Below are 27,369 nucleotides of genomic sequence, written 5' to 3' on the forward strand. Positions count from 1 at the left end.
TTTACAAATGTTTCATGATTTCTTATGATCCATAAACTTACATACTGTAAAGTAATTCTTTCCCGTGAATGATCTCAGTGCAAGTTTCCTTTTGTCACACTTTGAAAGTGAGTTTTCATTTCATATTGTAGCAGAGATGCTAAATCATGCCCTGAACCAGTGATGGAGCACCTGGAGGGAAGGCAGGGCAAGCCAGGGGAATTTGGGTTCATGCAGCCCAGCTGACTGACTGGGAGGAGTGGAGCCAGGATCCACCCCTTCCAGACCTCATTTAAAGGTTGGCAGTGGAGATGAAGGTTACTTACTGGAGATCCCTGTTTACTGGTGGCCTTCTAAAGATAAGCAGTTTTTCTTTTGTTGCTGTGTTTGGGCTTGTTCTCATTTGTTGCTGCCTGGGGTTGTGTTACTCCACTATTATTGTTGTACTTTTTATCCCATTACAGTATTATCCATATGAATGTGAATATCTACCTACACAGGTGAGCGTGTGAATAGTAAGGCCATAAGGAAAAGTCAATATTATTTATTGTGTACTTTCAGTTGACTTGTTTCCAATTTGCCTGTTAATCTATTTCAGGCGGCACCTCTGAGCCTTTTGAAAGCTACACGTTAATATAAAGATTTCTTATGGATGTGAAGCATAGCGTAACATTTACATTCAAATGGCTGGTAGACGTTAAGAAGAATATAACAGTGAAGTGGGTTGTATCTTGACTTTTCTGTGGAGCTGCTTTCAGGTGTTGAGAAGGTGCCTGTGCATTTGTGCAGTAAAAATAAAAACAAAACAAACAAAAACCTTTTCTGGGATCGAAAGATGATATTTTAAGTATTTGGCAGTGGAGCACAAACCCAGAGCAACAACAAAACCTGAGGAATTCTGCAGGAGCTAGAGGAGTTACTGCCTTGCCTTGAAGAGCGAGTTATAATTGGCTTAATTACATTGCCCTCTGCCGGAACTACAGGAGATCGCAGACTGATGCTTAACATGCTGAGACAAAACTTTGGCAGAGAACCACAAGATAGATACCTGTATATAGATACCTATCTATAGATACCTTAGCAGAATCACAGAATCAAATCTGTGTTTGGAATCCAAAGAGGAGCTTGGGTTTTTCTCCTGACTTGCCGAAGGGATATTCATTTCTTTAGAGAAGAGTCTGTGGACGCATGAGACAGATCCAAAGTTAAACTTGCCAGGAAAATGGATTTTGTATCCTTCAGCTTACAGGGAAATAAAAGAATGATTTCTAAGTTACATAGGCAGATGAGTTCAGAGCTGATGAGAGAAAAGTTGTGTGAAGTTGTGGGGAAAAAAAGGCCTCTTTGGGTCCTGTGCCACAAATTGTTATTTTTAGTATTGTTAGGTTTGTGTTCAAAAAGAATACATAGTTTTCCCCACTGAAATGTTTTTACCATTATTTTATTATTACCTATTAGTTTTTATTATTATTTTATTATTACTTGATGTCATCTAGCATTTGACTTAAGCAGTTTTCTGCATCAAAGCTTTAGATCATCCAGTGCATTCTTTGTTACTGATGTCAATGGAAGGAATTAATCTGTGTGTAAGTATTCTTATCTTAAGACAAGAAAGGGATTTAAATGTTTGGCTGATCTTGAATCCACAGTAAAATCTTCAGTGTTTCTCCAGCCATAGGTGCCAACATTCTGCTGCTGTTACACTGGCTGGGTGTTACACTGGCTCTGAAGGCACAGACATCAACTGACAGGGAGCTCTGGGTCCAAGGAAACGCTGTGGAAGAAGCACTGTCTGAATGAGACTCAGGCAGGACTCAATGGCACAGTGAAGCAAAAATGCTCAGTGAAATCAGTCAGCGAACTAACAGTTTCCATTACCATGAGGCTGGTTATTCCTGTTGTCACAGCGTTGGTTGAATGACTTTAGCACTAAAATATAAAAGTAAGTCAGGAATGTATCAAGATGAGAATGATGTATTTTGATGTATTCTGATTGGGCTTTTGATATTTTTAATGTTAAAATTTATGGGTAAACTATTTAATTTGTACAGCGATAAACTGAAAGATCATTTCTGAATAAAACTGAGCTTTAACTATTTCAGATTTTCCCAGTCTTAGTGCATCTGTGCTGGGCACCATGTTGTGGGTAAAAGATAATGGTTTGCTTTAGAGTGCTGGTGTTCGTGCATGACTTAAATGAACACAAGTAAATAGACTTAGTGGGATGTGATTGGATGATCTGACTTAGGAACGGGTAAAGCTGCTCGTCAAATAATGTCACGTGATTCTACAAAGAATATCGTAAATTCTGGGTGGTTCTCTGTATAACCTTAAACACTCCTCACTCTTCTTTCCTTCTTCTGAATCCCCAGTTTCACATGCTTTCACTGATTTATTTTTCTCCTTCCTCACCATCAAGTAATAAATGCCAAGCTGTTAAAAGATGTTGTGACTGAGCTTTCTGCTTTCTTACCCGAGTTAAGATTTGATTTTTGTCAAGCAGTGTAAGAATTCAAAAATAAAGGTTTCTTATGTGATATTCCTGTCTGTTATTTCAGGTGACACAGCAAGTGTCATTTTCATCATGCTGGAAGCACAGTTTGTAACTCAAAAATGGGCTCTGAATTTGTGCAGCAGGCGGAACTTGTGGCCTAAAAAGGCATCGGGGCTCTTTCAAAATGTTAATGCAGATGTTCCATGAGGGGACTTTTTTTGCGTTGTTCCATAGCATATAAAATAAATACAATGGGAAGACTTCATAAGGCATGCTCATCTCTAATAACAGCCTCACAAGGCACAGGTCAAAGCATGTTTTCCCACCGAGACTGCATTTATACTGCACATTTTTATATTGTGTTCAGAATGTTACAAAGTTAATTTTGTCCATCAGATGGTCAGAAATGACTGGCATCCTTTGGTATTTATAGAGAGAAAATACTGATGTTAAAGAAAGTAATAAGTGCTGAATTGTCCTGGAGTTTCTGGGTGTGCTGCAGGTGATAAGCTAAGTGTGCTGACAGCACAACAGAAGGGCTTCAGTAACTGGAAGTCAGATGTTACATACACAGTGCATGAACTAATTTAGTGTCTGTAGTGTTGGCCAAAAATCAGAGCTGACTGGTGGTTCTCATGATCTACTTTATGTGGTTTTGAGAAGAATTGTATGATAAGTTGGTAGGCTTCACTTGCGTAACCAGATAACTAATGTACCTTGTCCTAAATGCGTTCTGCTGTGAGTGAGTGTGCTGGATTCTGCAGTTGAACTTTGTGTGGTCTGAGACAGTGATGTTTGTTTGACATCTGTCATCCACAAGAAAAGCCAGTGAATGTTACTGAATAATTAACTTTTCTATAAAGGGTCAAGTCAAATCTCAGTGTTACTTTCTGAGGAAAAGTGAAGTTGATGGTTTTATCAGTTTTGATAAAGAATGGTGTGTATCTTTTTTAACTAGCAGTTTAAAGTGATCATAAACTGTGACCAAAATAAACAAACCAACAACTTACTGTAAAACTGACTCCAGCCAATTTAAAACAAGCTGGCAGTAATGCGTACCCATGAGATTTTCAGGCTGAGCACTTCAGGGTCAAGATCTAGATGGTAGTTTTCCAACTAAGATGCACCGTCTTTATTGGTATGTTTTCATTTGTTTGATCGCTTTAAATCATGCCTCTTTAATGTGAAATGCTCAATTACACGTTTAGCCCCTGAGCATTCTTTTATTTCTGGATCTTAGGCACCTTGTTTGATCTTAGTCTTCCCATTTCTTTTGTTGTTTATAAACCCACATTTTCTACTTTGAGTGATTTTGGCACCCAAGTTAAAGCATTGGGTATGTACTGCTAGGATGAGAAAATGGATGCATATTGCTAAAAGGAGATGTCATCTTACTTGTGATGTAAATCTGCTGAGCTGAGCAGTAGAGTGCTTTCTTCTGAGATTTTCCATTTGGTAGCACAGCTGATTTCCAGCCATTCCTATTTTTCACACAGTGTGAGTTCAGTCCTGAGCTCATACATCACTGACCACATGCTAGAAATGGAATTCCATTTACATTTAATATATCTTCATTCCATTTCTTCTTTCCAGAAGGCTTGTTAGGCTCACATCCTCCTCTTCCTGGCATTCCTCCTCCTCTATTTTCTGGGTTGCAATTTAGGAGCACAAATGTAATTCATTATGGAATGCTTGGTCTGTTTCTCTCCCCTCAGCACGTGATTATTTAGTGAGCTGCTGAGGAGACTTAATAGCCCTCTCAATGTATAGACAAAATACTCTAGAGAAAGGTAGGTCTGTCAAATTAATGGAAGTCTGGTACTTCAGCATCATCTGAGTGCTACTGAAATAAAAAATGACACAACAAATACAAGAATTGTAATGTCATCTATTCTGTCTTTGTGTGATTTTTACACTGTCACAGGAGTTTTCTACCTGGAGCTTGTGTTGTGGCAAAAGAAAGCAGGGAAAGACGTGACTAAATATTGCACGGATTTTGTAGATGTGCTTGTGAGAACATTGACAAGCTTTGAACAGATTCACTCTTCTGTTTTTCCTTCCTAATTTCTTCAGTGTGGCTTACTGGAGTTTTATCTTTTGAAGCCTTTCTGGGCCTGAGCTGTTTGGTGGCCAATCACAGGTACCACAATTTAAAAGAAGGAATAAAAGAAATAAATAAAAGAAATAAATGATATATTCTAACAAGAGCTGTCTCTCAAGAGTTTATTTCACCTACAAGGTTATATTTGTCCTCTCCAGTGAATAATTTGTTTTTACACTTAAAAGAGCTAAGGATCAGCCACATTTTGGATGTGGTTGGTAACAGGCATTCTGACACATTCAGTTTTGGGTGGACTGTATGCTCTGAGCCAGGGGCAATTTAAACTGCAAGAGACTGCTTTTGCTTAACTGTGGACATGATCTCTGCTCTGCGTTACTAACTCTGCTTATTAGTTTTGGAAATAGAGACAGTTAAAAAACCAGCCTCGTAGGATGGAGTTAGATGCTGATTCCTGTTTGCTTGATCAAGCTTAATGCCAGGCTGTGCATCTCTCAGGATACTGCAGCTCTTAAGAATGCTGTGAAATTGAAAAAACTAGGCAGTTGTTTTCTGCTTATTGATGCATATTTTTGAGCTCCTGTTTTCCTTGCATCGTAATAGATCACTAATTTACCTTTTAAATCCACTAACCAGTTGCAGCTGCTGGGAGGAGTTTTAAGGAGGTGAAAGATTTGGTTGAACCAAGGACTCTGGAGGATATAAAAATTCAGGTGATATTAAAGGAGGTGGAAGAATAGTCAAGGACTTCTCAATTTGCTTTTCTGTTTTTGTGTGCTTGTTTTTCATGCAGTGAACCAGGAAATTGCATTTGCTGTCATTGGATGCTGGCTGGTCCCAAATTAAAAGCAAGAACTGAGAGGCTCCTGAGTTTTCCATTTACAACATGAAAAGATAAGAGGCACTTGAAAATGAGATATGAAAGTCAGTGAGAGCCCTTTTTTTCTGATCTCAAGGCCTCCCAGTTGCATTTTTGAAGGGATGGGATGTGTTGCACTGATGGAAAATTAACCTAAGCATGCTTAAGAGGCTTGTCATGTGGTGAAGAATCCCTGTCTGTGGAGATGTACAAGAACCATGGAGGTGAGGTGCTGAGGGATGTGGTTGGTGGGCATGGTCTAGGGTTGGACTCAGTGATGTTAGAGACCTTCTCCAACCTTAATGATTCTGTGACAGGTTTCTGTCAGCACCTCAGATGCAGTTGAACTGAGTCTTGGATTGCTTTGAACACACCTGGCTGATAGCCTTGCTACCACTCATACAAAGATTGAAATACGCTTTCAGATAATGCTATCTTTGGAGTTTGGGAAGGAGATTAAACTGCTGAAGGTTATTTTGACGCTTCCAAGAACGTCAGTTTTTGGCTTGAGAAGTATGTCATTTTTTGTGTGCCACGCTTCTATCTCTGACTTTGTAAATGCAAACAGTCCCAGTAACTAAGGAACAGCACAGTTCAATGTTTTCTTAAGAACAACTTTGCTGCTTAGGGATGTGATTTACTACTTGTGTGTGTGTACATATATGCAGAGACAAAAAGTGATGATGATCTCATCTTAACTAGCTCACAAGAGCAGTCTGTCTCATTTTTTCAGTCTCTTAGCCAAAGGCAAATTTACTGTAAGCAGACGGAACTCCACTGAGTTCAGTTAGTTGTAGTACCGCCATTAATGTCAGTACTCACTCACTTGTAATGATAATTCTCTTTGTAGTAATCAATGCTTGCAATGTAAGCCTAAAAGGAAAAAAAAAACAAAACTGGTTATCTTGCAGCTTTCTCAGTATTTTTGCACGGACAGGAAAGAAGGAGAAGTTTTAGGTAATGTTCAGGGTTTTACAAGTAAATCTTAACATTTTCTTCCTTTGATTTTGGCGCTTTTTAGCAGTCTGCTCTTACACCAATTTAACAGCACTTGGACTTGGAATCAATTTTACTTTTTTTTTCCCCATGGTTTCAGTTAGAATCAGTTATTAGTGATGTCAGACAGCAATTACTGGAGACGTGAAATAGACCTGCACGTATTTCCAACGTCTGGGGTAAAAAAGCGTCTCCACGGACGTAAATGATGAGAAAAGTTTCACAGAACAGCGAGTCGTGTTCCTCTTAAACAGATAAAAGGCTGAGAGACAAAAAAGAACAGTATGATCAACGTATTCTAGTCAAGTGTAGATGCTCACATAGCCCTTGTTTCATTGAATTCCTAACAGTTAAACTTCTAAGTCTTGCGTGCTTGTATCTTAATAGTTAATAGTCTTTACCAGAAGAAAAACTTTCTATTTGTGTAATATTTATTGACGTTAAACCCACATTATACCAGCACAACAATCCAAAGTAATGATAGTACATTTTTTTTATAAATACAAATAGAGTGGCAAAATAATGCTAGTGAAGCTAACAAAAAAAAAAAGTAAATTAGCATGTCACAGTTGTGAAACATTCTGCAAATGATATGACGTACTTCTAGGATATAATCAGATTATTCCCATAGGACAAAGCATGACATTAATTTAGAGGCACTATTCCCAGACCTGGTCACGTCCTGCACCAATTTGCATAGAATAGTACTAACTTATGTGCTAAAAGTTTATTAGTCACTAAAAAAAAATAAACAAAAACCCAACAAAACAAACTTTGTGTACTTACAAAGCAATACACTTATAGCAGTAATGCAGTATATGGTGTACACAATTACAGAATAAAAAAAACCAACTAAGTACAGGACTTCTGAATAACTGAACTGGGATAAAAGATTTCAACACTTTTATTATAAATAATGAAAGAAAGATACCATGTATGTGCTTCATATAAGGAATACAGTGTTTTCCTTTCATAGCAAAGTATGCTCGTACCATCACTCATTTTTCTTGTCGGGCCTAGCAACTCTTCCATCCCTCCCTCCCCTTCATCTGAAATTCATTTGGTTCTAATTTAAAACTACCTTGTCGGATCTGACGAGATAGAGCTCCAGTTTGATGTGGATTTGCCTTGCATTCTGAAAGTAGCATTTCATCTACTGCACGCAGCCCCTACCCATTAACAGAGCTGTTGTAGGCAAACAACAGGAAGGATGTGGAAAAAAAATATATCAATCCAGAAACAGGTATGATAAGAAGAAAAAGTGGTGCAAATTTTCTTGTTCTGTCCATCATCTTCTGCTTTCCTCAGATTTGCAAGCTTATCACCTCTGGTGTTTACTTTTCACTGAAACTCCTACTGCAGTCTCAACCCATTTCTCACTTACTTACTATGCATTTCTAAAATCCTCATACGCGTTACTCAAGTGCTAAGCAGTCAAATGGCCCCTACATACGTTCCTTAGGTTTCGGCTCACCTTAGAATTTCAGATTCGTCGGCAGGAGTGTGAGGAGGTTCCAGGCTGTCTTCAGGAAATCCACGGGGAGTCTGAGCCTCTTGCCCTGTCCCCCTCCCACCCCTTGCAGCAATCTACTGCAGCGGTTTCATACCGTCGGCACTTTTTCTCCTTTAGTTACTAAGATTTATGACCTGGAGTAGACTGTGTTACATATCTTCTTCATTAGGTTGAAGAGGTTAAATCGTTCACACTTAACCGTCTTTGCTGTGTGTTTGTAAGTAAGCCTCCTCCTAGGTGGCAGAAAGGGAAAATACAAAGGAATTTAAAACTGGGGCTTCAAGGTTGCTTTACAGCATTGTCCATATTAATGGCATTTAAGGCGACGTATTATTTTCATTGTAGAATAAAAAACAGTTTGCAGAGATGCAGCATTTGCTTACATTTCTCTTCCTTGACTCTTCCTTTTTTATTAGAATATTGCACTTGTTCACTGTAGCTATCAGAATGCATTGCCATTTTAGAACTACAGATTACCGTACATCCTAGTTTTCTTTGTCACCTAATGGCCTCAAATAAAACAACTCCCACCATTAGCATTGTGTAACATCTACTTACTGCTTACGAAGGCACGTGGTGAATGTGTTTTCTTCTGAAAAGTCTGTTTCACTGATGCGTTTTGGCCTTTATGAAAAGGGTTATTCAAAAGAGCTGAAGCAACTTAGGTATAAGGAAATGGTGAATGTGACTTGTTGTGCAATGTGTACATTTCTATTAATAATCTACCTATTCTTCTAATTTGGTATACTGAATAAGGAATACATGGTTATTGTGTTTGTTGTTTATCTTTTGTACTTGAAGGTGTTTGCCTTTGCATAAAGTGACATAGGAGTATCATTGGTCAAGGCAATGGCTTTCAGTGTTTCTGCTTTGAAAGAAGATGATGGAAGTGGTGGCTCGGATCTACAGGTCATCGCTCTCTACCAAACCAGACGGCATTGTCAGATGGACTGGATTTGCCTCTGGCTGGAAAGCTGCTTTGATGTCTAGTCCTTGGTCACACAGTGCAGCGTATCGGCTGGTTGAGGGCCGCACCTTCTTTGGCTTGGTTGTCTGAGGTTGTTGTTGCCACTGAGCTATAAATTAAAAAGGAAAGAATAAAAATTAGGCATCACTATCTCTTCAACAATGTGTATCAGATTCATAACCTATCCTTTCTGGGCAACAGAGAAGGATTACATTAAATGTAAGTTTCATTTCTTGGTGCGTTTATTTTTTTCCTCAGCATCTAGTTTCACCTTCAAAAGTGGTGAACAAAAACAAGCATCTCTGATTGTTACCTTGCCTTTTTGGCATTGCTTTCTACCTTTCCTAGTATCAGTGAGAAGGTTAACAGTGAGGTATGTGTTTCTGTGCTCTAATATTACAGTGTCAGCCTGTTCTAGCTAGGGTTATTAGCTGTAATGGGAAAGGAAATCATCTGGTTGCCGTTGCTACCCCCTGAATCCAGAAGAATGCTGAGCCAAGGTTCTACTTTGCAAGTCTCCCTGTCACTGCCACCCCAGAAAGCATCTACCTTTCCCATTTTCCCACTCATTTATTCTTGCTATGGGGGCACTGGCAATGGAATTTCAGTTTAAGAAAATGTTCACCGTGTGAGGGGCTGCTTTGGAACAAAACACATAGTTAGGTAGAAAAAACCTAATACTACAGTTCTGGTAGTTGTGCACAGGTGTCACAGGACTAAGTGGAAAAGAATACAAGAGGTTAGGGAAGTGCTAACAGTAATGGCAATAATGATCTAATCATGCCGTTATCTGTGGTTAATTAGCTATATTTAATATGCTAGGCAAAAATAAAGTGCATGCTTGTTTTGTTTTGGTATCTGAGAAATGGTTGAAGTACTTTGACAGAGCACTTGTTGTCTTGATGTGGACATTATTATTGAGGAGAAACTATAAACAAAAGAAAAAGAGACTGATGTAAATGATTCTTTGAACAAACTGACACTTGTAGAACAGTTGCTTTTGAGGGATTAATGAGATCATGAAAAAGGAGGTCACTTACTATAAACATCCAACCTGGCAGTGCAAGACACAATCCCGGCCTCATTCTTAGCTGAAACGGTGTACCAACCAGCATCCTCTTTTGTAGCTCCCTGAATAAGCAGGCAGATGTAGCCATAGTTGTCCTGGTGCATGCTGAAAAAAAGAGAAGCAGCAGATTACTATTTAAATTGAAAAACAGTGCAGACATTTAAATGCCATTATAAACAGACCTCATCCTAGTTAGACATTGAATATGTAGTCTACTTCTAATTAATGTGAAACTTCCTCTCAAATTAGCAAGTGGTAAATGAAACCTTCAGTAGGCTTGAAAATTTGGCAGTTTAATATCCTGTATCAAAAAGAAAGAAGCAAAAACCACCCAGAGCAGCTTCATTTTCAAAGTGACAGATTAGGGCATCTGGAAAGCAGATTTAAGTTGTAGGAATTTCAGAACTTACCCAGACTTTGTGGGGATGGGATACAAGACCTGACTTGAGAAATGAAGTACTGAAATATTTGTAGTTATTTAGGACAGCAGTAATTTATTACAGTGCCACATCAGTAATGAGTTCCTTTTCTTTTGATATACCAGGAATTTTGTCTTAAACATTCTTACAAAATGCTGTCAAGTATTGATGACAAACTTATAGATCTTAGAAACAAGATAAATATACATTCAGTGATGTTTTTTCCACTACTTGTATAGTATGTGCGCATAAAGATGTCTGGATTTTTTGTATGGTTGAAAGGCTAACCCATAGATAGCTAGTTCCACAGAAGCTCCCATGTTGTAATAGCAGCATTAGACTCAGCTTTTAGCTGCCTTTTTTCCCAGAGGAAGTAGGGAAAAGGGGAAAAGTGGAGTGCTAAATAATGGAGGTGATGGCAGTGAGATGCTGCAGTTGCTCTGAACGAGCAATTACTAAATGCTGGGGAAAAGTGTGCATAAAGCTATTGTCTCATGGAGGAGTTGGTTACATGTGAGTGGATATAACTCAACTTTGGGCCAAATGTAGTACACTTTAGCTCCTAGTGATCAGAAACTGGGATAAGGAATACCTAGAGGCACAGTTCAGTTCCTCTTCCACTTCTGCATTATTACTTTGCCCTGGTATGAACATATCAGACATCCCACTACTACCATTCACCAAAGTTCTTTTGCTTCACTGCAAAGCAGGGTTAAGAATCTAGATTTCTGCCAAGAAGTGGACAGTTTTACCTAGGAGCCGAGGCTTTTACCAATGCATTTGTCTTGTTTCTAGACAAGACTATAACTCCACTTGCTTAAAGTGCAAAGGCAGTTGTCTGCAAAGTCTGAGGCTGGAAAACAAAACTATTGTTTTAATTCTAGCTCTTGCTGGCTCCAAGTGAGTAAATGTCATCAAGTATTACAGGAACTAATTAATATTTACAATGTGCTGCTCACACAAAGAATTCTTATGACCTTTTAGGTTTTCACTTGTATTACAGGACAAATCATTACTGAAGTTAGGCATAGAGAGATTATTCTCAGCCAGTCTTACCTCACTCTGTCAGTATTGTGTGTGATTGACTCGTTCTCTTTCTTCCAAAATATCTGAGGTGATGGTTCCCCCGAGATTCGACACTCCAGTCGCACTGGAAATCCCTCGCTCACACCTGTGTTCTGTAGTTTCTCTATAAACACAGGTGCTTTGTGTACTTCCTTAGCTGTGAAAATAAAGATTGCAGTATTACTGGCACTAAGAGGCAGGCAAATTGAGTGTTGTTTTCATTAGTTACAAAGCCTGGCCACACTTCATCTGAAGAAAACAGTCGCATCCTTGTTTTAATAAAGGAAAAGTGAGGTCTAATCTAGTCAAGCATCTTCATCCTCCTCCCCTTTGGCCATTGGAAGAATTAAAGGTTAGAGCTGGAGAACTAGATTCACTAGCTGCACTGTGCTTGTTAAACAGTGTTCCTTCATCTCCCATAAAACAATGAGCCTTTAATTGTAGAAGAAATACTCTGCCAGCTGGTTGGAATGGCATTAATCTAACGTCCCGTGAACCATATCATACTGACAGCCCCAGAGATAGACAGGGGTTTGCACAGATTGCTGTGGGAAACAACACACGATATATTGAAGTAAATAGTTGGGTTTATGGCCTCAGCTGTGCCTCAGGATGAAAACAACCCTCTTTTACTTCATAGCGTACCCAGAAGCTGCATGCCACTCAACTTATAACAAAACATAACATAAATGTATCACCTAGAGATACACTATCTCTGCTCTACGCTACACTCTATCTCTGCTCTACACTGTCACCCCTTGGTCACCTCCTTCCCCACCCCTCAACCACATCATTTGACAGCTCTTAAATTTTCTATTTACGCTTTGAGTGCTCAGCACAAATATGTTACCTGCAACAGTGAGCTCCAGGCTGAATGTATTTTCTCCAGCTCGATTGCTGGCAACACACGTGTAGATTCCCGCATCCCTCGCGGTGACCGGTTCTATGATCAGGGAGTGCACCCCGTTCTCACGCACCAGCATTTTGTGAGAGCTGTCAGGACGAATGGGTCTTCCATTTAGTTGCCAGCTTAGATCAGGTGTTGGTAATCCACTAACCTTCAGTGTAAACACAACAATGGGAAATTATTTGCTGTGCAAGAACAATGAAGGAGTCCTGACTCATTACTTCAGGTTTGGTTTGGTAGTGCAGGTGTACCACGACATTTAAGGAACTAATTCTATCTGAATTACACATTAACTCAGTTTCTTTAACTTGCTTTCTCGCCAACTCCCTGAATTCCATGGTGTTTTAAAGGTGTGACTGAAAAAAAAATCAGTGTTTAGACATGCTAGAATCTAAACAGCAGTACATTACAACAAGAGGTAGAGTGACACCTTGTATCTTTTCTGATCGTTTGCTCTTCACCTGGAGTGAAACAATACTCCCTTCTGAACTAATTTCTTGTCAAAAACTTGCAGACAAAATGATGTTAGCTGACTATTGAGCTCTGCACTCCATTTCATTGCATTGGTCTGTTTGTGTGAGTCCTGCACTATTAAAATCCCTGCCACTCGATGGGGTACTGTGTGAAGACAAACAGCTTCTCCCAAGTAGACCGTCACCAAGTGAACGGAAGCCCTACTGTTAAAGTCATAAATCAAACTCAGAGAGTCTGAAAGTAACATACGATGGAAACTGAAGCAGTGAAAAGACTTCAAGTGGAGAAGCACACTGTCTTTGTAGCGTGTTCTGCTTCCCCTGCAGCCCAAAGGGGATGAATTCTAACACTCATTTTTCTGTTAGCTGTAAGATTTGCTTAAGAAGAAGGATGTAAGGCTTATTTGTCAACTTTTGCTGAAAAGCAGTGAGATCAGTTAAACTATTAACACTGCCAATAGGTAAAACAGCATTAAAAAAAGTATCTTATCCCACTTGGTTTCTGACTGCTGAGGTTAGAGAGAGGTAGCTGCTGGCCTGTGCCTGGCACTTACCTTGCAGTCCATCCTGCAGAGTTTTCCTTCTTGAACAGTGAGGTCTCCAGGGGCCTGCAGAAAATGGGGCCGGAAGAATCGCTCCTGAATTGGTTCATTTTCATCACCACTGTCCCTTGATCGAGACCGCGGCCTTAAAATACCATGAAATAACAGTAAGATATTGATTCCCACTATATCAGAAAAGGCATCCAGAAAAATCTAGAAAACAGTCTTGCTACAGAATAATTACCTGTAATAATCTTATATTCATACATGACAGAATGTTTTGTTTAGTCTTTAAATCACTGAAACACAAATTAAAGTTGGCAGCCTTTAGAATATATAGCCTCAGTTCCTCATTTCTAATGTTTTGTGTACTTAACCCCACGCTGTTCTGATACTGAGCAGCACGCACACTGCCCCTCAGTTACCTTTACCCCTCAGAAAATGGTGAGTGGGTGAACAGGTGGCACTGAAGGGCAAAAGTCCTCCTGCATGCTGCTGTCCCACCGCCGCAGCTGCACAAGGCAGCAGCACTGAGGGAAGCCACAGGAAAAAAAATTACATCCGAGGAAGTGGAAAATAAAGAGGCTGAGTTTGTGATCAAAGCAGTTTTTTAACAATAGGTTTTTTTTCTTGACTCCTTCCTTAACCAGCTTTTCAAATTACAGGTAGAAAAGGAAAGTAAATCAGCACGTTTTTTAGTATAAGAAACTAATAACGCGTTTCTTTTTACATCTTTTAAAAAGTACATATATATACATTTCTAAATCCTCCTTACATCTCATGCATTTTAAGATGATCTGCTCAGAACTTGGGCTGCTGCACGCTGTGAGACTGCTGTGGTGTTGCAACACTGAGTGCTGTGATGTGTGGGCCCGAGTCTGAGCCTTGCACACCTCAGATGTTTCAAAACCTTCTCCCCAAGTAAGTCCGGGAAGGTAATTTTTGCAAGCAGAGCAAGTTTTGGAAAAATACCACATGAAAAATGAAGTGACATCAAGAAAGCATGCCCTAAAATGGCAACGAAGTAGTGACGGTAACATAACCAGAAGTCTGCCAGAACATACTCTGTAAAAGATCTAGTACTTCAGGAAAGAGCCTGTCAGCAGTATAGAAAGTAAGAAAGTTCATTAAGATAATAATTGCTTCTTTTTGTTTCTCAAGCAAACGAAGCTTAGAGAAATAAAAATAAAAAACAAGCTGCAATGTAACAGGAATATTACTTATCAAAAGCGTATGGAAATACGTGTGACCAATTACAGAGCGGAGCACGTTATTGTGGTCTGTTACATTAGAAAAGCTGCAGTGGTGGGAGTCTGTCACAGGAATGTGGTACATGCTCAGATTTCATCAGTCTGGGGCAGAACTGGATGATGGGAGCAATGGGAAAGGCCACGAGACAGAAACAGTGCTGTGCCGAGCCCTCTGCAGAAACAGACCTGAAACTGTGCAGGAAATAAGAATTCCCACAAGTTGCTTTAATTTTAATTAAACTGCTATGTGCAAATCTCTTACAATTCCTTAGTCTGCTGAACACCCATCCAAAACTGCCTGAGTGCTTGCAGCAATTGAACAGCAAAATAGCAGCTGTGAGCGGCCTCGGATTTCAATTGCATTTGGCAAGATCGCAGAACAGGGCTCCCACCTATTACTTGGGACTCTGCCTGCTGCAGGAGGAGGTCTGCATTTTATCCTTCACAAAGATGCAGAAGTGTCAGCTGCTCCATTTTCCCTTGCCCGTACCTACTTCCCTCCCTTTTAAAAATGTTTCCCCTTTCTCACTTTTGTGCATCAACTAGTTCAGCTGAGACCTGACTCTTCCCTGAAGGTTTTCCCTTCATGGATTAACACCGACTTTTCTTTTGTACCCATTATTTGCAGGTGCACAAGATGGTAGGCAGCACTATCAGGATGGGGAAGCTTGGCTTGTTCAGTGCAGAAGTCAGACAGATGAGATGTGTTCAGCAGCCTCATCTCATGACACCCCTCAGTCATCAGAGCGGGCAGAGGTCTGTTTGTAATGTCACAGCTCTGCAGGACATAGTGTTGCAGGGGGTATCTGAGCTCCTTTACTGCACTCTGACAGCAGGTAATTATGACAATTGGGCAGTATTGAAACTCTGTGGTTGTGACCATTAAGCAAACCACAGCCCTCCTTTATGGCAAAAGGCCTGAAGAAGAGCCCTCATGCTCCCTTGAAAGTAGCTCTGTTTGTGTAACCCAAAGGAATTTCTTTGTATTGTCTGAAGATGTCTGAGCTGTGCTAAATACCCTCATAAATGCTTTGGGCAATGAAAAAAAAAAACCATACTGAGGGGAAAATTCCCTTATATGGTCCAAAAACGTAAACCAAAGCTCTGTATGTGAATAATGGTAAACTCACTAAAGATAAGTGTAATGCTTTATATCTGACTCATAATTCCTGCTAAGAACCTGAAATGAAATCACTGAAATACCAACAAACTCTGTGGCTTACAGTTATTTCTGTTGTTTCTGTCAATGAATGCTTACTAGTGCTGCACTGTACAGGCTCCCACTGCCCTGAGATGCTGAACATGCACAGAAACAACGGTGGCTTTCCTCACAGCTTACAGTCTAAGTTGTGGACAGTGACCACCACAAAGAAAGGAGAGGGAGAAAGCAAAGTTAAAGATAGTATAAAGCTATGGCATTTCCGACATTGCCCACTAGTTTCCTATTGTGCAAAGTCTGCAGAGGTTTTAGCAGTGGGGAGGTTTCTTCCTGTATGCCACACTTCTAACTTGCCTTCTTACTTCAGATTGCTCATCACAGCCGTTCTGCAAATCAGATACTGTTAAAAGAGACAAAAAAAAAGCATCAAGTACCTTCTGATATGAGTCTGGCCAGGAGGTGTCCAAGGGCTGCGGCCTCTCTGATTTACAGCCTGAACCATCAGCCTTCCTGTGCAGCTTATTCTGCCCTGTAGTGATGATGAAGAGGAAGACAATTAAAGTGCTGAACTCATGCAATATTAATATGTGCTCAACTTGATCTCTTCTTTCTTGCCCATCTGTTACAAAGCCTGTAATACCATCTCTTCTTTCACACGCAAAATCCTTTAAAATCATTTGTCAACATACCTTCAGATATTAAACTGTTTTATCAGCTTGCAACTAACAATGAACAGACTGAAATAACTGTGACTGTAAGAAAGTCCTGGTTACAATGTTTCACCATCTACTTTCTATCCAGTTTTTACATTAAAAAATGCCACCACCACAACACAAAACCCCAAGAGGTAGCAGCACCGCTGGCTGCCAGCCATACAGCATGCTGACTGAGCTGACTGAGCCTTCAGAAGGCAAGGCGACGACCTGTTCGTCACTGCTGAGCTGTCAGACACCATCCTTGTATCCCACTTCTATTCCCATGACCCATTTCACCCACAAGAAAAACCGTAATATAAAGCAGTGCACATGACCTGCAGAATTTCTTAAGCAAAACACCTGGAACAGGTAGATTTCTATTTTAGGCTCTGCTGTATATTCATTTCATTCTGTCAGGTGGAGAATTAACGATATTTTGAATAATTTCTGTGCATCTCAACACAGGAAGGCGTCACAAATGGAAACACGAAGTCCTGTAAGGAATTTGGACAGTAAAACACCAGCTGGAAGTCCAAGATTTGGAAAAGTGATGGGATGAACAGGAAGGAAGCAATGGATGTGGGAAACGGTTCATGGAAAAATGGCCTAGAAAGTACGGAAACTTGAGAGGGCACTTCTGGGTGCACACTGCAAAGTGGAGAGAATTAGATAAAAGGTGAAAATAAGGACCGAGGTTGAGGCCATGCTTAGAGCTCGTGGCAAGAGATCAGTTAAGGGTTGTAACTTGTCAGTAACAGCCTGAACTGGGCAAGATTTTATATTTTTCTAGATCTGAGATCAGTTTTCTCTGGCTCAAGTTACATGGCAAGTTTTACTGCAAACCCCAGCAGCATTAGAACTTAATTCCAGCTTGCTGCACTTCACACTGTAGGCAGTAGTGCAGCATTAACTACCACAGATAATTTCTAAGGTGTATCCGCAAGTCATCTTACACAATAAATTCTGTAGTATTCATCCAGATAGTGAGATAGTGTAAACCAGCAGTTTTAATGAATGAAATCCTTTGCTTCAATAAAATAAATTAATTTCTAATAGTCATGAACACGCCTTTTTGCTGTATAGTTTGATAGTCCTCATAGCAATGACCAAAACACAGCACCATCTAGCAAGTATCTGCCGGTCCATCAGAACCCTGATGTCAACTCCCTTATGTTTACATACTCTGCTTTTCTTAAGGAACAGTTGCCAAATGTGCCTAACTTTGTGATAGCTTTGAGATGTGGACAACTTTCCGTTAGGATTTAGGAAGCTATGCCAAAACTATTTCCACTTGGGATGACTTAAAAGAATTGGAATCCAGATATTTTAGTGCAAGAGGCTTGTACATGAACTCACAGCCCTTCTTTGCCTCCATTGTGCTGTTAAATGTGTAGTAAAAGCAAGCTAACAGAGAAGAGCATCTTTGTTTGGGAAGCACGCCATGAAGAAAGAATACAATGGGCTTGATGAATTAGAAAGGTTTTGTTTAGGGGATCTAGAAAAGAATGCTTCTGTTGTTTGTTTGTTTCCCAAAGAGAAATGAAAAGCACAAACTGCTTTTTCCATCCCCAAAACCAGGGTCATTACAAAACCATCTCAGCACATTTATATTAGTACACTGACAAACTTGTGTCACCAATGACAAGAGCTAATAACCTAGACTAGTTTGCTGGTGTCACCAGACGGGCTTTACGCAGAACAGCTTGTTAAAAGCTAAGACCTAAACATACATCATTTTAAAACCTGTAGTGAATTTGCACTGTTTAAATGGCACCGAGCACTATAACACAGTGCTCCTCTTTTATAAACAAAAGTTCCCAGCTTGAAGAATTTCCCGGGCCATATGCTATTTCTTTATTTCTGTTATTAGTATATATAGGAAAAATGTTCAGACTCTCTAGATTTAAGCACTGCAGTTGGTAGAATCAGGGGTCCAAGCACTGCTCTTTCTTGTCTCCGAATAGTCCCACACGCTCAGAAACACACTGCAGTAAGGGCAGGACTGACAGTAAAAAGAACAAGGCAAACGTATCCTGTAACCTAGCAACATCATAACACAGCACAATACTCTTCTTAGATTCAACTCCATCTTAGTGATGGAGGTTATTTCACAGTGTAATTCTACTTGCAGCCCTGGTCTTGGCAAGCTATTTGGTGCTACAGAAGAAAGTAATTCTTTATATCCCTAAGTTATGTTACTGCCTTGGTTTCTCACATGCAAATAATTTTCCTTGATTTGCTTTGCTCTGGGAAAAAGTGGATTGAGAAAGTCAGTTCAAAAGGATGCTCGAATGGTAACTTTAGTGAACCTCCAATGCACTGAGTTTTGTTGTATACCTCAGCTATTGTATTGGGTCTGTGAAGAACAAAAAATATTACAGACGCGGTAACACTTTGCATTTCAGAACACAGTGTTTAAGACGCTGGTACCAGCACAAAAGACTGTGCTCTCCTCCCCAATAAGCACAGGAACTGTTTCTTACAGAGCTGCAATCACTGCCTGAGGTAACCACGCTGAGGTGTGATGTACTGCTATTCTCTTCAAAGACTTGGCCTCAGTCAGTAAGCAGTGTCATGAGAAGAAAAATGAAACCTTAGCAGCCAGATTGAGTTCCTTCTGGTAAACCTGACTTTTTTTCCCCTTGTATAATACATATGGTATCCATACTTGGTTCAGATACCTAGACGCTATCTGCAGAAACAAATGGTGGAACAGTGATCAAACAACAACACCCGTCCCCTCTGAAACCTCAAACCTTAGAAAAAAAATTGCTGTTGAGTTGCTAATCTCTGGGAGATAGAAAGGTCCCACCCTACTGATGCAAGATGAAAACAGAGATCTAACTTACATACTTAGTGGTGACTTCATCATTTAATTAAATCACGCATACGTAAGGTTGTGAAGATTCATGTTCAGAAGCATGTTTGCTCTGGAGCCAAACCTTCATTTACCTGTGGGTTAGCAGCCATAATAGTGTAATTCCCATCATCATCCAGGGTGGAGGCTGCAGTATGCAGTGAGCAAGTTCCATCAGGTTCTCTTTGAATTCGGTAGTGATCACTTCTCTTAGAAATTTGCTTCCCATCTTTAAACCAATAAATCTGCGGGGAAAAACAAAGCACGGCTGGTAAGAGGTAGGTGTTCACTGGCATAGTTTCTCAATTTACAGCTCTATCAAATCTGCTGAAAACTTCTATGACTGGCAATAAAGGAATGGGTCTGATCAGCCCGCAGAGGTGCAGAACCACACTCCAGAACCACTTTCTATAAAATCCAAGTTCCAGGATAGCAATGGCTCAGGGGGAAAGGCTGGAGCGTGAGCACCCCTCTCACAGGTTTAGATGTGCATAAGGGTTGTGCTGATCCCAGACAGAGCAGCAGCTAAAGAGCTGAAAATAAATGTCATTGCAAAGGAAAGTTCCAGATCAGGCAAGATTAATAACTTTACATTTTTGTTTCATGTAAATCTGATGAAGTTGGAGGAAGAACTTAAGGAAGCTACTGCTTTCCTTTCAGAAAATAAAAGCTTAAACCAAGGCAATTATCAGAACTCTGATCTCAATGCTGTAACACAGAGATGCCCCATCCTTTGCACCCACACGAGGCAGTCAGCAGTGGCAAAACCAAGCCCCACAGCATCACCCCGCCGTGACAGACATCCACAGGAAAAGGCAGCTTTATAAAGCAATGGGAAATACTTCTTAGTCAGTCAGTATATTGACAGCCCTTAATAACTGTGTGCCAGCAACAGCAGAATTCCAAGTTGTACAGCGAAGTTAAATTACTTCTCAAACAGAGGCCTTTTCCATTGCTTTTGATCCATAATTTTATTCTTTGGCTGACCCAAGATCTGGTTTTGATGAGCCAAAAAATGATGTATGTAGAATAGTATCTTAACAGTAATCCATAAATTACACACACACACACACAAAACCCACATATGTGATTTAAATGCCTCAGACTTAAGGCAATAATGATAACATAAAATTCAATCTTGACTTTTTTTAACTTGCACCATATTTTAAAAATAAGATAAAACTCCAAACTGAATTTTGCTGGTAAAACAGTAAAAAATAGAAGAGATGCACGAAGGTATGAAAAATCACAGAGGAACATATAGGAATGTCACAAGGTGCAGACGGCTCCATAGAGTAGCACCAGCACTTACTGTCATTCCTGAAGCGCGTTCTCCCTAAAGCCAGTGCTGTTCCGTGCTTCTAGAGTCACCTGCATGGACACCCACTCACCACTTAGTGTTGGGTGTACCTTTGAAACCCTCCTGTCACAAGCAGGCCTCACTTCTCTTTAAAGCAGCGTTAGTTGATACCAAATTCCCCAGTAATACTGATCTCAAGCATCACAAAGCATGAAGAGAGAGGGGCTGAGGGTTAGCTCCTGCAGGAAGTGGCTTTGTGGTAGAGCCTCACTCTACCTGCAGGCACTGACAAACCTCTGCTCCCTGCAAACTCTGCTGCACTCCCCGCAGCCCTGGCTGCAGGCATCCCTGGGGGCAGCAGACGCCAGCATGGGGGCTGCCATCTGGCAACATTTCAAAGCTCTGATACATTCACTTGGGGATAAAATTAAGGATGAGCATTAATATTTCACCAAAACACAGTGGAGAACATTTGGGAGAGAATGAATGGAAATCTCGCTTAAAAATTAATTACCGTGTATGTTTTTTATATTAACAAGCATTATGTGTAACAAGAAATGATTTCATTTCCTCAATAGCTGGTTATACTTGTTTTCCATTTGGTCTGTCAGCAGGCTTGCAAAGACTCTACGGTGCTAACAAAAGATTTGGTAATGTCTTCTCATTTGCTGACAGAGCACTTACTGGAGATGCAAAAGATATTTGATCGCTTATATACAAATCATAATGGATGTTGGTAACAGCAGAGCTGCAAAAAATGAGTTCTAACTTGCATGCTTTGTATGTGTCATAATGCTGCCTGGAAATCTACTGCATTAAGTAGTAATTATTCAATAACAATGCACTTACCAGAAATATCAGGAGACTTGCCAGGAATTATTACATGGAAATACATGCAAATATTATCTGAACTAGCTATCCAAACATCATGCATATGTTGTCCCATACTCATTTCCATTAGATTTAAAAGCATTGGCATGAACTGTTTTTACTTAGATGTAGTAGGTGCTTAATATTATCTTTACCTGGCCTGGAATTTATAGGTAAAACACTACCGCTGTTGGACACAATGGTCCTTGTAGTAAAGCATTTTCTTTCTAGGATACCTTTTAGTAAATGTACCATTAAACTATGTTAGTACTGAACGCTGCATCTGGATTGCTTTTATTTGTATCGGATTTTCAGACACTGATGTGTAACGACTGGAAATACAGTGGAATACACAGTACAGAAGGGTTTCTGATCTTAAGCAACATAGTCATTTTTAATCACTATGAATTATATTCAGCTCCCTGTAGAGAGAGCAGCACAAGCTTTATGCGACATTCAAGTCTCAATTAACCTTTTGTATGGCATTTTCCTAGTTCTGAAGAGAACTATCCATTAGAAAGAAGTACTCCACGATTCCTCTCGCGTTACCACAGGTTCTCATTGCAATGATAGTTTTACATTATGCGGAAGGTTACAACAAAAGGAACCTCAGATGTAAAAAGTCATATTTATGGAGACAGAATTTGCACATCGGTATTCAATTTACACAGCATGTTCAGGGGAAAAAATAATCAAGCCAATAACCCTTCTTCAGAAAAATCCCTCATAATGAATGCCAGATTTTAGAAACACTGCAGTACTTCCCAAAGCTGTTCCTTGGCAGAGGTGACAGAATACTTTGAAGGGAGGAGCTTTAAGTTAGTAAATGATTTCCAGCTTTTCATTTGCCAAAGTAAAGAATTTGCTCAGGGGCAGCACTTCCAGCTTCAACAAATTACAGCAGAAGGGCAGCCCTCAGCCACTGAGTATGTCAAAACTGCTATCTTGGCACACTCACGTCAGGTACAGAGAAGACACAGCCTTTGACTTTTGCAAAGTCCAACTAACAAGTAGCTCTCCAACAGACCTGAAGTTGGTTTCATCCCAAGCAACTTAACAAACTGCACAAAGCAGCTGCATGTGAGAGGAATGAAGGGTCATAGTCCCGGGTGCAAAAGCAAATCACTTCTTACGTGCATGCTTTCACAATGCAGGAAAAAAAAGAATGCAGTATCTGAATCAGATTGTGTTCACATCAAATACTCCTTCACAGTGCAGCATTTTAAGGAAAATATAAACAACGTGGTTTCCCAACTGTGCAGTCGCTAATGCCAAAACAAGGAGAGTGAGGGAAGGAGGAAAAGGCATCCTCTTTCATCTGTCTTAAATCAGATTGAGATAACTGTGAGACTACACTGTAATTGAAAACTGTGAAAAGAAGGGAATGGCAACAGTTGACTAAGGCTGACTCATAGGAGGTCATTCAGCAACTTAGTCATACGCTCCGGGCAGAAAGAGCACACCTCACCTCTAACAGCAATGAAACAATTTGTCTTCCAGCCTTATTCAGCACCACAGACTCCTCTGTATGGTCATGTCAAAAATAATGCTGGAAATCAAAGGGCTGGCTTCAGTCAGACTTCTCAGTGTCTACTCCAGTTTAAAGCAGGAGTGCTTTTTTGATATGAATACACCGATCACCCCTACTATACTGCAGTGGTTCATGCTGTGAAGTGGTCTTGGAGCACAGAGCTGGAATTCTTTCAGATGAAACTAAGCCAGAAAATGAGCTCCAAGAACACATCTAATATGCTGCATCTGCTTCAGTCCATAGGATGAGATTAGAGCCAGTCTGAAGTAAAACCTCCTGAAATGCACGCAGAGATGGATATCTTGTTCTTCAGATTTGCTTCTCATGGTCTGTACTACTTGCTAGAGTAGAAGCTGCTGTAGCTGTTGTTCTTTCTGCACTGCCTGACAAAGTTGATTTCTCCTGTTTACAGTTTGTTCACTATCATACATGTATAGCATCAGGCATATCAAATCAGTTCATTATTCTCAATTCCTGTACAATTTATTCTAGGCAATGTCTTCTCATTCTCTTCACGTAACCTCTTAGATATCCAAGAGGTAAAAAGTGCCCCTAGCCACAAGAGGTCACTGTAAGAATTGCAAGGACCTGAGGGAACACGCAGGATTTGACAAGGCAGTCTGAGATGCTGCTGCTGTTTGCCTAATCCGTAATTCAGTTAATTGCCAGGTAATTTATGAAATGGTTAATTACCTACCAAAGAAAGGCATTACTCCAGACTACTGACATCACACAGCTGGTGCTATTACATTTGCAAAAAGGAAATGCTTCCCAAGCCCAGCCCTCCTTCAGAAGCTCATCATTTTGAACCTCACCATCATGTCTAATCTTGCTATTGTGATATGTGGGAGTTTACAGAATTTCAGTCTGCCTTTCTCTAACCTGCAACGAAGTCTAGTCTTGTTAAAGTGTGTAGATATAGACTGCAGTGCTGAAGAATGCAACCAGAAGCAATATATCTTTGTATGAGCACGTTGCTGTACTGAAGCCAGTTAACCCTTATTAACCTAGTGTGATTGCTTTTGGAACCACAGTGCCTGCTCACATGCAGACTTCTAGACTCACACTACATTTTGTGATGCAGATATACCCTGAGGGAAACCGAAAGTGACAGAAGTATTACTTCTAGGTTAATAATTGTGATGAAACCTCAAGAAATAGAGATTAAGAAATAAAGCCCGATAGTAGGTTTTTGACTGATAAATCTAAACACATTCCATGATGACAAAAGCGACTGCCAGATTATCAGCTAGAAATCTTCCTTACCAAAAGAGAATGTCTATTCCTGCAAAACACAACCCTCAGGGTCTAGGAACTAAACGTAAGGCAATAACAAAGAGCTCTACAGAGTGCTTCTAGAACTGTTCACACTCTTCTCTTACCTTTGGTTTTGGATTTCCCACCACTTTGCAGGTAAATGTGACCGGCATTCCCTCAAAGATTTTGTAATGCTTCAGCTTTATCTCAAAATACGGTGATGCGCTGTTATCAACAGGTTCATCTCCATGTTGCACCTCGTCATCTGATTCCTCCACAGGAGATCTCTCCAGCCTGTATTCAATTTCACTGATCAATCTTTGCTCAAAGCTAGAGACTTTATATTCCTGTCAAATAAGAAAGGTTCATATTAATGTCAGGATTCAACATATTAAGATGTGTTGCATCATGATGTGTGCAAGATGTTTTAGTGATTGTTGTTACTCTACTGATCTCTGACAATCCATTAAGATTCTCAATATAAAGGGAAATTGTATTTCATTGCAGAAAAACACTGTAATCCGTGTCTCCAATAACTTCTTCCCTATGAAACAATGAAGACATCTGGTACGAGGCAAAAATTGTATTTCATGTTATCTTAAGGTCTAATTTACAAGGGGAAGGAAAACCATTGGTTGCTTTCAATTTTTTTTTTTTAAAGAAGGGTTATAAAAGTATTCCAAAGCAGTTCATAAAGACAAAAAGCAACACGGTAATATTTCCTTAAGGGTACAGGCAGATTTAGGGTGGGTTTTGCTTCCAGATGGCCAGAAGACCATATGGTTCACATCTGCTATCTGCACAGAACCGTACCAGAGGCTGCAGCAGAAGGCTGAAATGATTTTGTTTACAGTTGCCTGTAAAAATGAGAAAATGGCACCACTGTCCATGATAGCTGCCTCCCTTCTCTCCTGTTAACATGGTTCCTCCTCTGGCTGGCCAAAAGTATAACTTCTTCCATAGAAAGAAAGTTACTCATCAGAATATTCAAGATTTACAAAGAAGAGTAGTAAGTTTCATCTCGTGTAAAACAATACTGCTTGTTTAAACTTCCCAGATACTGGGAAATATTACTGTGACACACACAATTATTTACTTTATTGAACTGTTCAGTCTGTAAAACAGTCCAGTTTTGAATCTTTCTGATAGCAAAGGTAATGCCAGAATATGAGAAAGCTTGAGGCAGAAAAAAACTTATTTACTAGCCAATGCCTTTCCCACTCTGCAGAAATTAAGCTCTCTTTTAGATGACCTTTGACTGTTGTGTCTGATCTTTACTTGTTTAAGAAAGAAAATGCATCTCGTGAAGTTTCCTTTCATATGCCTATCCTCTGTCAATTGATTCTAGTCTGGGAATGACACGTAGCCTTTCTGCTGGCTGGTCACAGAACTAATCATAGAACACAGTAATTGAAGAAGAGAGAAATATCTTTGTAAACTGCAGACTTTCCAAGGAACAAAGGAATAAAATCAGATCATGAAATATACATAAAGAGCAGAGAGCAGCTGATTTAGATGCAAGGCTGTTAGTATCAGTATATGTTAACATTAGAGCAGAAAGGTCCAGGAGCATGCCACTACTGCAGTTAAGCTGCCCGCAATCCATTAAGCTCAGAGATCATCTTTAGCAACACAAATGGAAGGCATTCCCAATCTCCCCAGTTATTTATGTTGGTGATCTTTTGTTATGAACCAAAAACAGTGAAACGGAAAGTAGACAGACAACAGAAAATTAAAAAAAAATAAAAGAATTTAAAAAAAACATCAGTGGAATAACAACAGAGAGGTGAAAGTGTTAACCTTTTGAACATCCATAGGACTCACTGCAGAAGCATCAGTAGAACAAGCTTCCTGCAAGAGTAGAAAAAAAGATCAAGAAGCAGAAAGAAGACAGAGAGATATTCATGGAAATGTGAGTGTCTATGAGGAGAAGGTACTTTCTGTGGTAACGTAAGCAAACAAATGCTACACATTTCCGAATTGCAGCTCTGGCATCTGAACAATGGGGAGCGTGTACCTGGCCTTCCAAGCAGGTTTTCCGTTGTGTTTTTGATCAGCATCCAAAATGTGCAGATTACACACATAAAGACAAGCCAGTTTCAAGATAGTAGATGTATTTTTGCCAGGACAGACTTAACGGGCAGGACAGAATAGGATAAATGGGAGAGTTTAAAGCTGACAGAAGACATTTGAGAACTCTCAACCTTATTCAGCATGGAAAAACTGAGCAATGGACATGTGGTTCTCCAGCTTACTTCACTGATATATAACATAAGACTTCTGTAATCAAATCTGTCCTATCCTGAGTACACTTATTGTCTTATGTAGGACTTTTTAAAAAGTGAATTGCTGACCATTAAAAAAAAGAAATTATTTATTTTCCTATGTACTTGTGGAGTCACACAGCACCTGTATTGCAGGCTCCTCTTCTGGTTCCTGTATATTGAAGACAGTTGCAGCACTGTCTGCTCCCAGCAATCGACGAGCCATTTTTTCTTCATATGTTAATCTCTGGACAAAAACAAAACAAAATAAAACAAAGAGCAATGGGACTAGGGGGGAAAGAAGAAATAAAGGTTCTTATTTCTCATTAAGAGCTACATGGCAGTTAGACAGTAAACAATGATTTAAGTGATGTAAAAGATAGCAGCAATATGCTTTTAACAGAAGTTTTCAACCACAGATTGCAATGCATTTTTTTGGCATTACAAACAGCTTTTCTGGCTTAAGCAACCCCTGTCCTGACTCTGCCATTTGTTTCTATCCTCCTGCCAGAAACTTGGGCAGGAATGAGCAAAAGGAACTACTTAAATCAGCATGGCCATCAAAAAACTGCATGTCAAATCATCGCAAATCTTACTCCTAGCTGTTCTGCTACACTAAAAGTGCACAGCAGAAAGCTGTCAAAAATGTCAGGGAGATACCACTTATTCTGTCTGATTGTTTTGTCACAAATAAAACAGCAGTTTTATAGAAAAGTAATTTCTTTTAGATTTTTAACTTCTATTTTTTCTTAGCCTTTCACACATTAAGGGGACAACTTACAGAAGACGTAGTGGCAACTTACACAAGCAAATTTAAGGAAAACATGAAGTGTACAATTCAAGT

The 27,369-nt window shown here is 39.9% G+C and overlaps 1 protein-coding gene across 4 annotated transcripts in view; it reads right to left on the reverse strand.

The window, feature by feature from the left end:
- Positions 1-6,787: 6,787 nt before the first annotated feature.
- PALLD (palladin, cytoskeletal associated protein) overlaps positions 6,788-27,369 on the reverse strand; it is a 172,422-nt gene continuing 151,840 nt past the window's right edge. For 2 of the 4 annotated variants that reach the window (XM_072334084.1, XM_072334082.1), the window contains 10 exons: positions 26,671-26,772; positions 26,062-26,112; positions 24,387-24,608; positions 19,399-19,548; positions 16,186-16,280; positions 13,355-13,487; positions 12,271-12,478; positions 11,412-11,577; positions 9,908-10,041; positions 6,788-8,976 (listed from right to left, as the gene is read on the reverse strand). In XM_072334084.1, the coding sequence (XP_072190185.1) occupies positions 8,804-8,976; positions 9,908-10,041; positions 11,412-11,577; positions 12,271-12,478; positions 13,355-13,487; positions 16,186-16,280; positions 19,399-19,548; positions 24,387-24,608; positions 26,062-26,112; positions 26,671-26,772 (1,434 nt within the window). In that variant the 3' untranslated portion in view covers positions 6,788-8,803. The remainder of the gene's footprint in view (positions 8,977-9,907; positions 10,042-11,411; positions 11,578-12,270; positions 12,479-13,354; positions 13,488-16,185; positions 16,281-19,398; positions 19,549-24,386; positions 24,609-26,061; positions 26,113-26,670; positions 26,773-27,369) is intronic. The other 2 variants (XM_072334081.1, XM_072334083.1) reach the window with 1 other exon arrangement.

Source organism: Excalfactoria chinensis, chromosome 4 (genome assembly GCF_039878825.1).
Source record: "Excalfactoria chinensis isolate bCotChi1 chromosome 4, bCotChi1.hap2, whole genome shotgun sequence".
NCBI lineage: Eukaryota > Metazoa > Chordata > Aves > Galliformes > Phasianidae > Excalfactoria > Excalfactoria chinensis.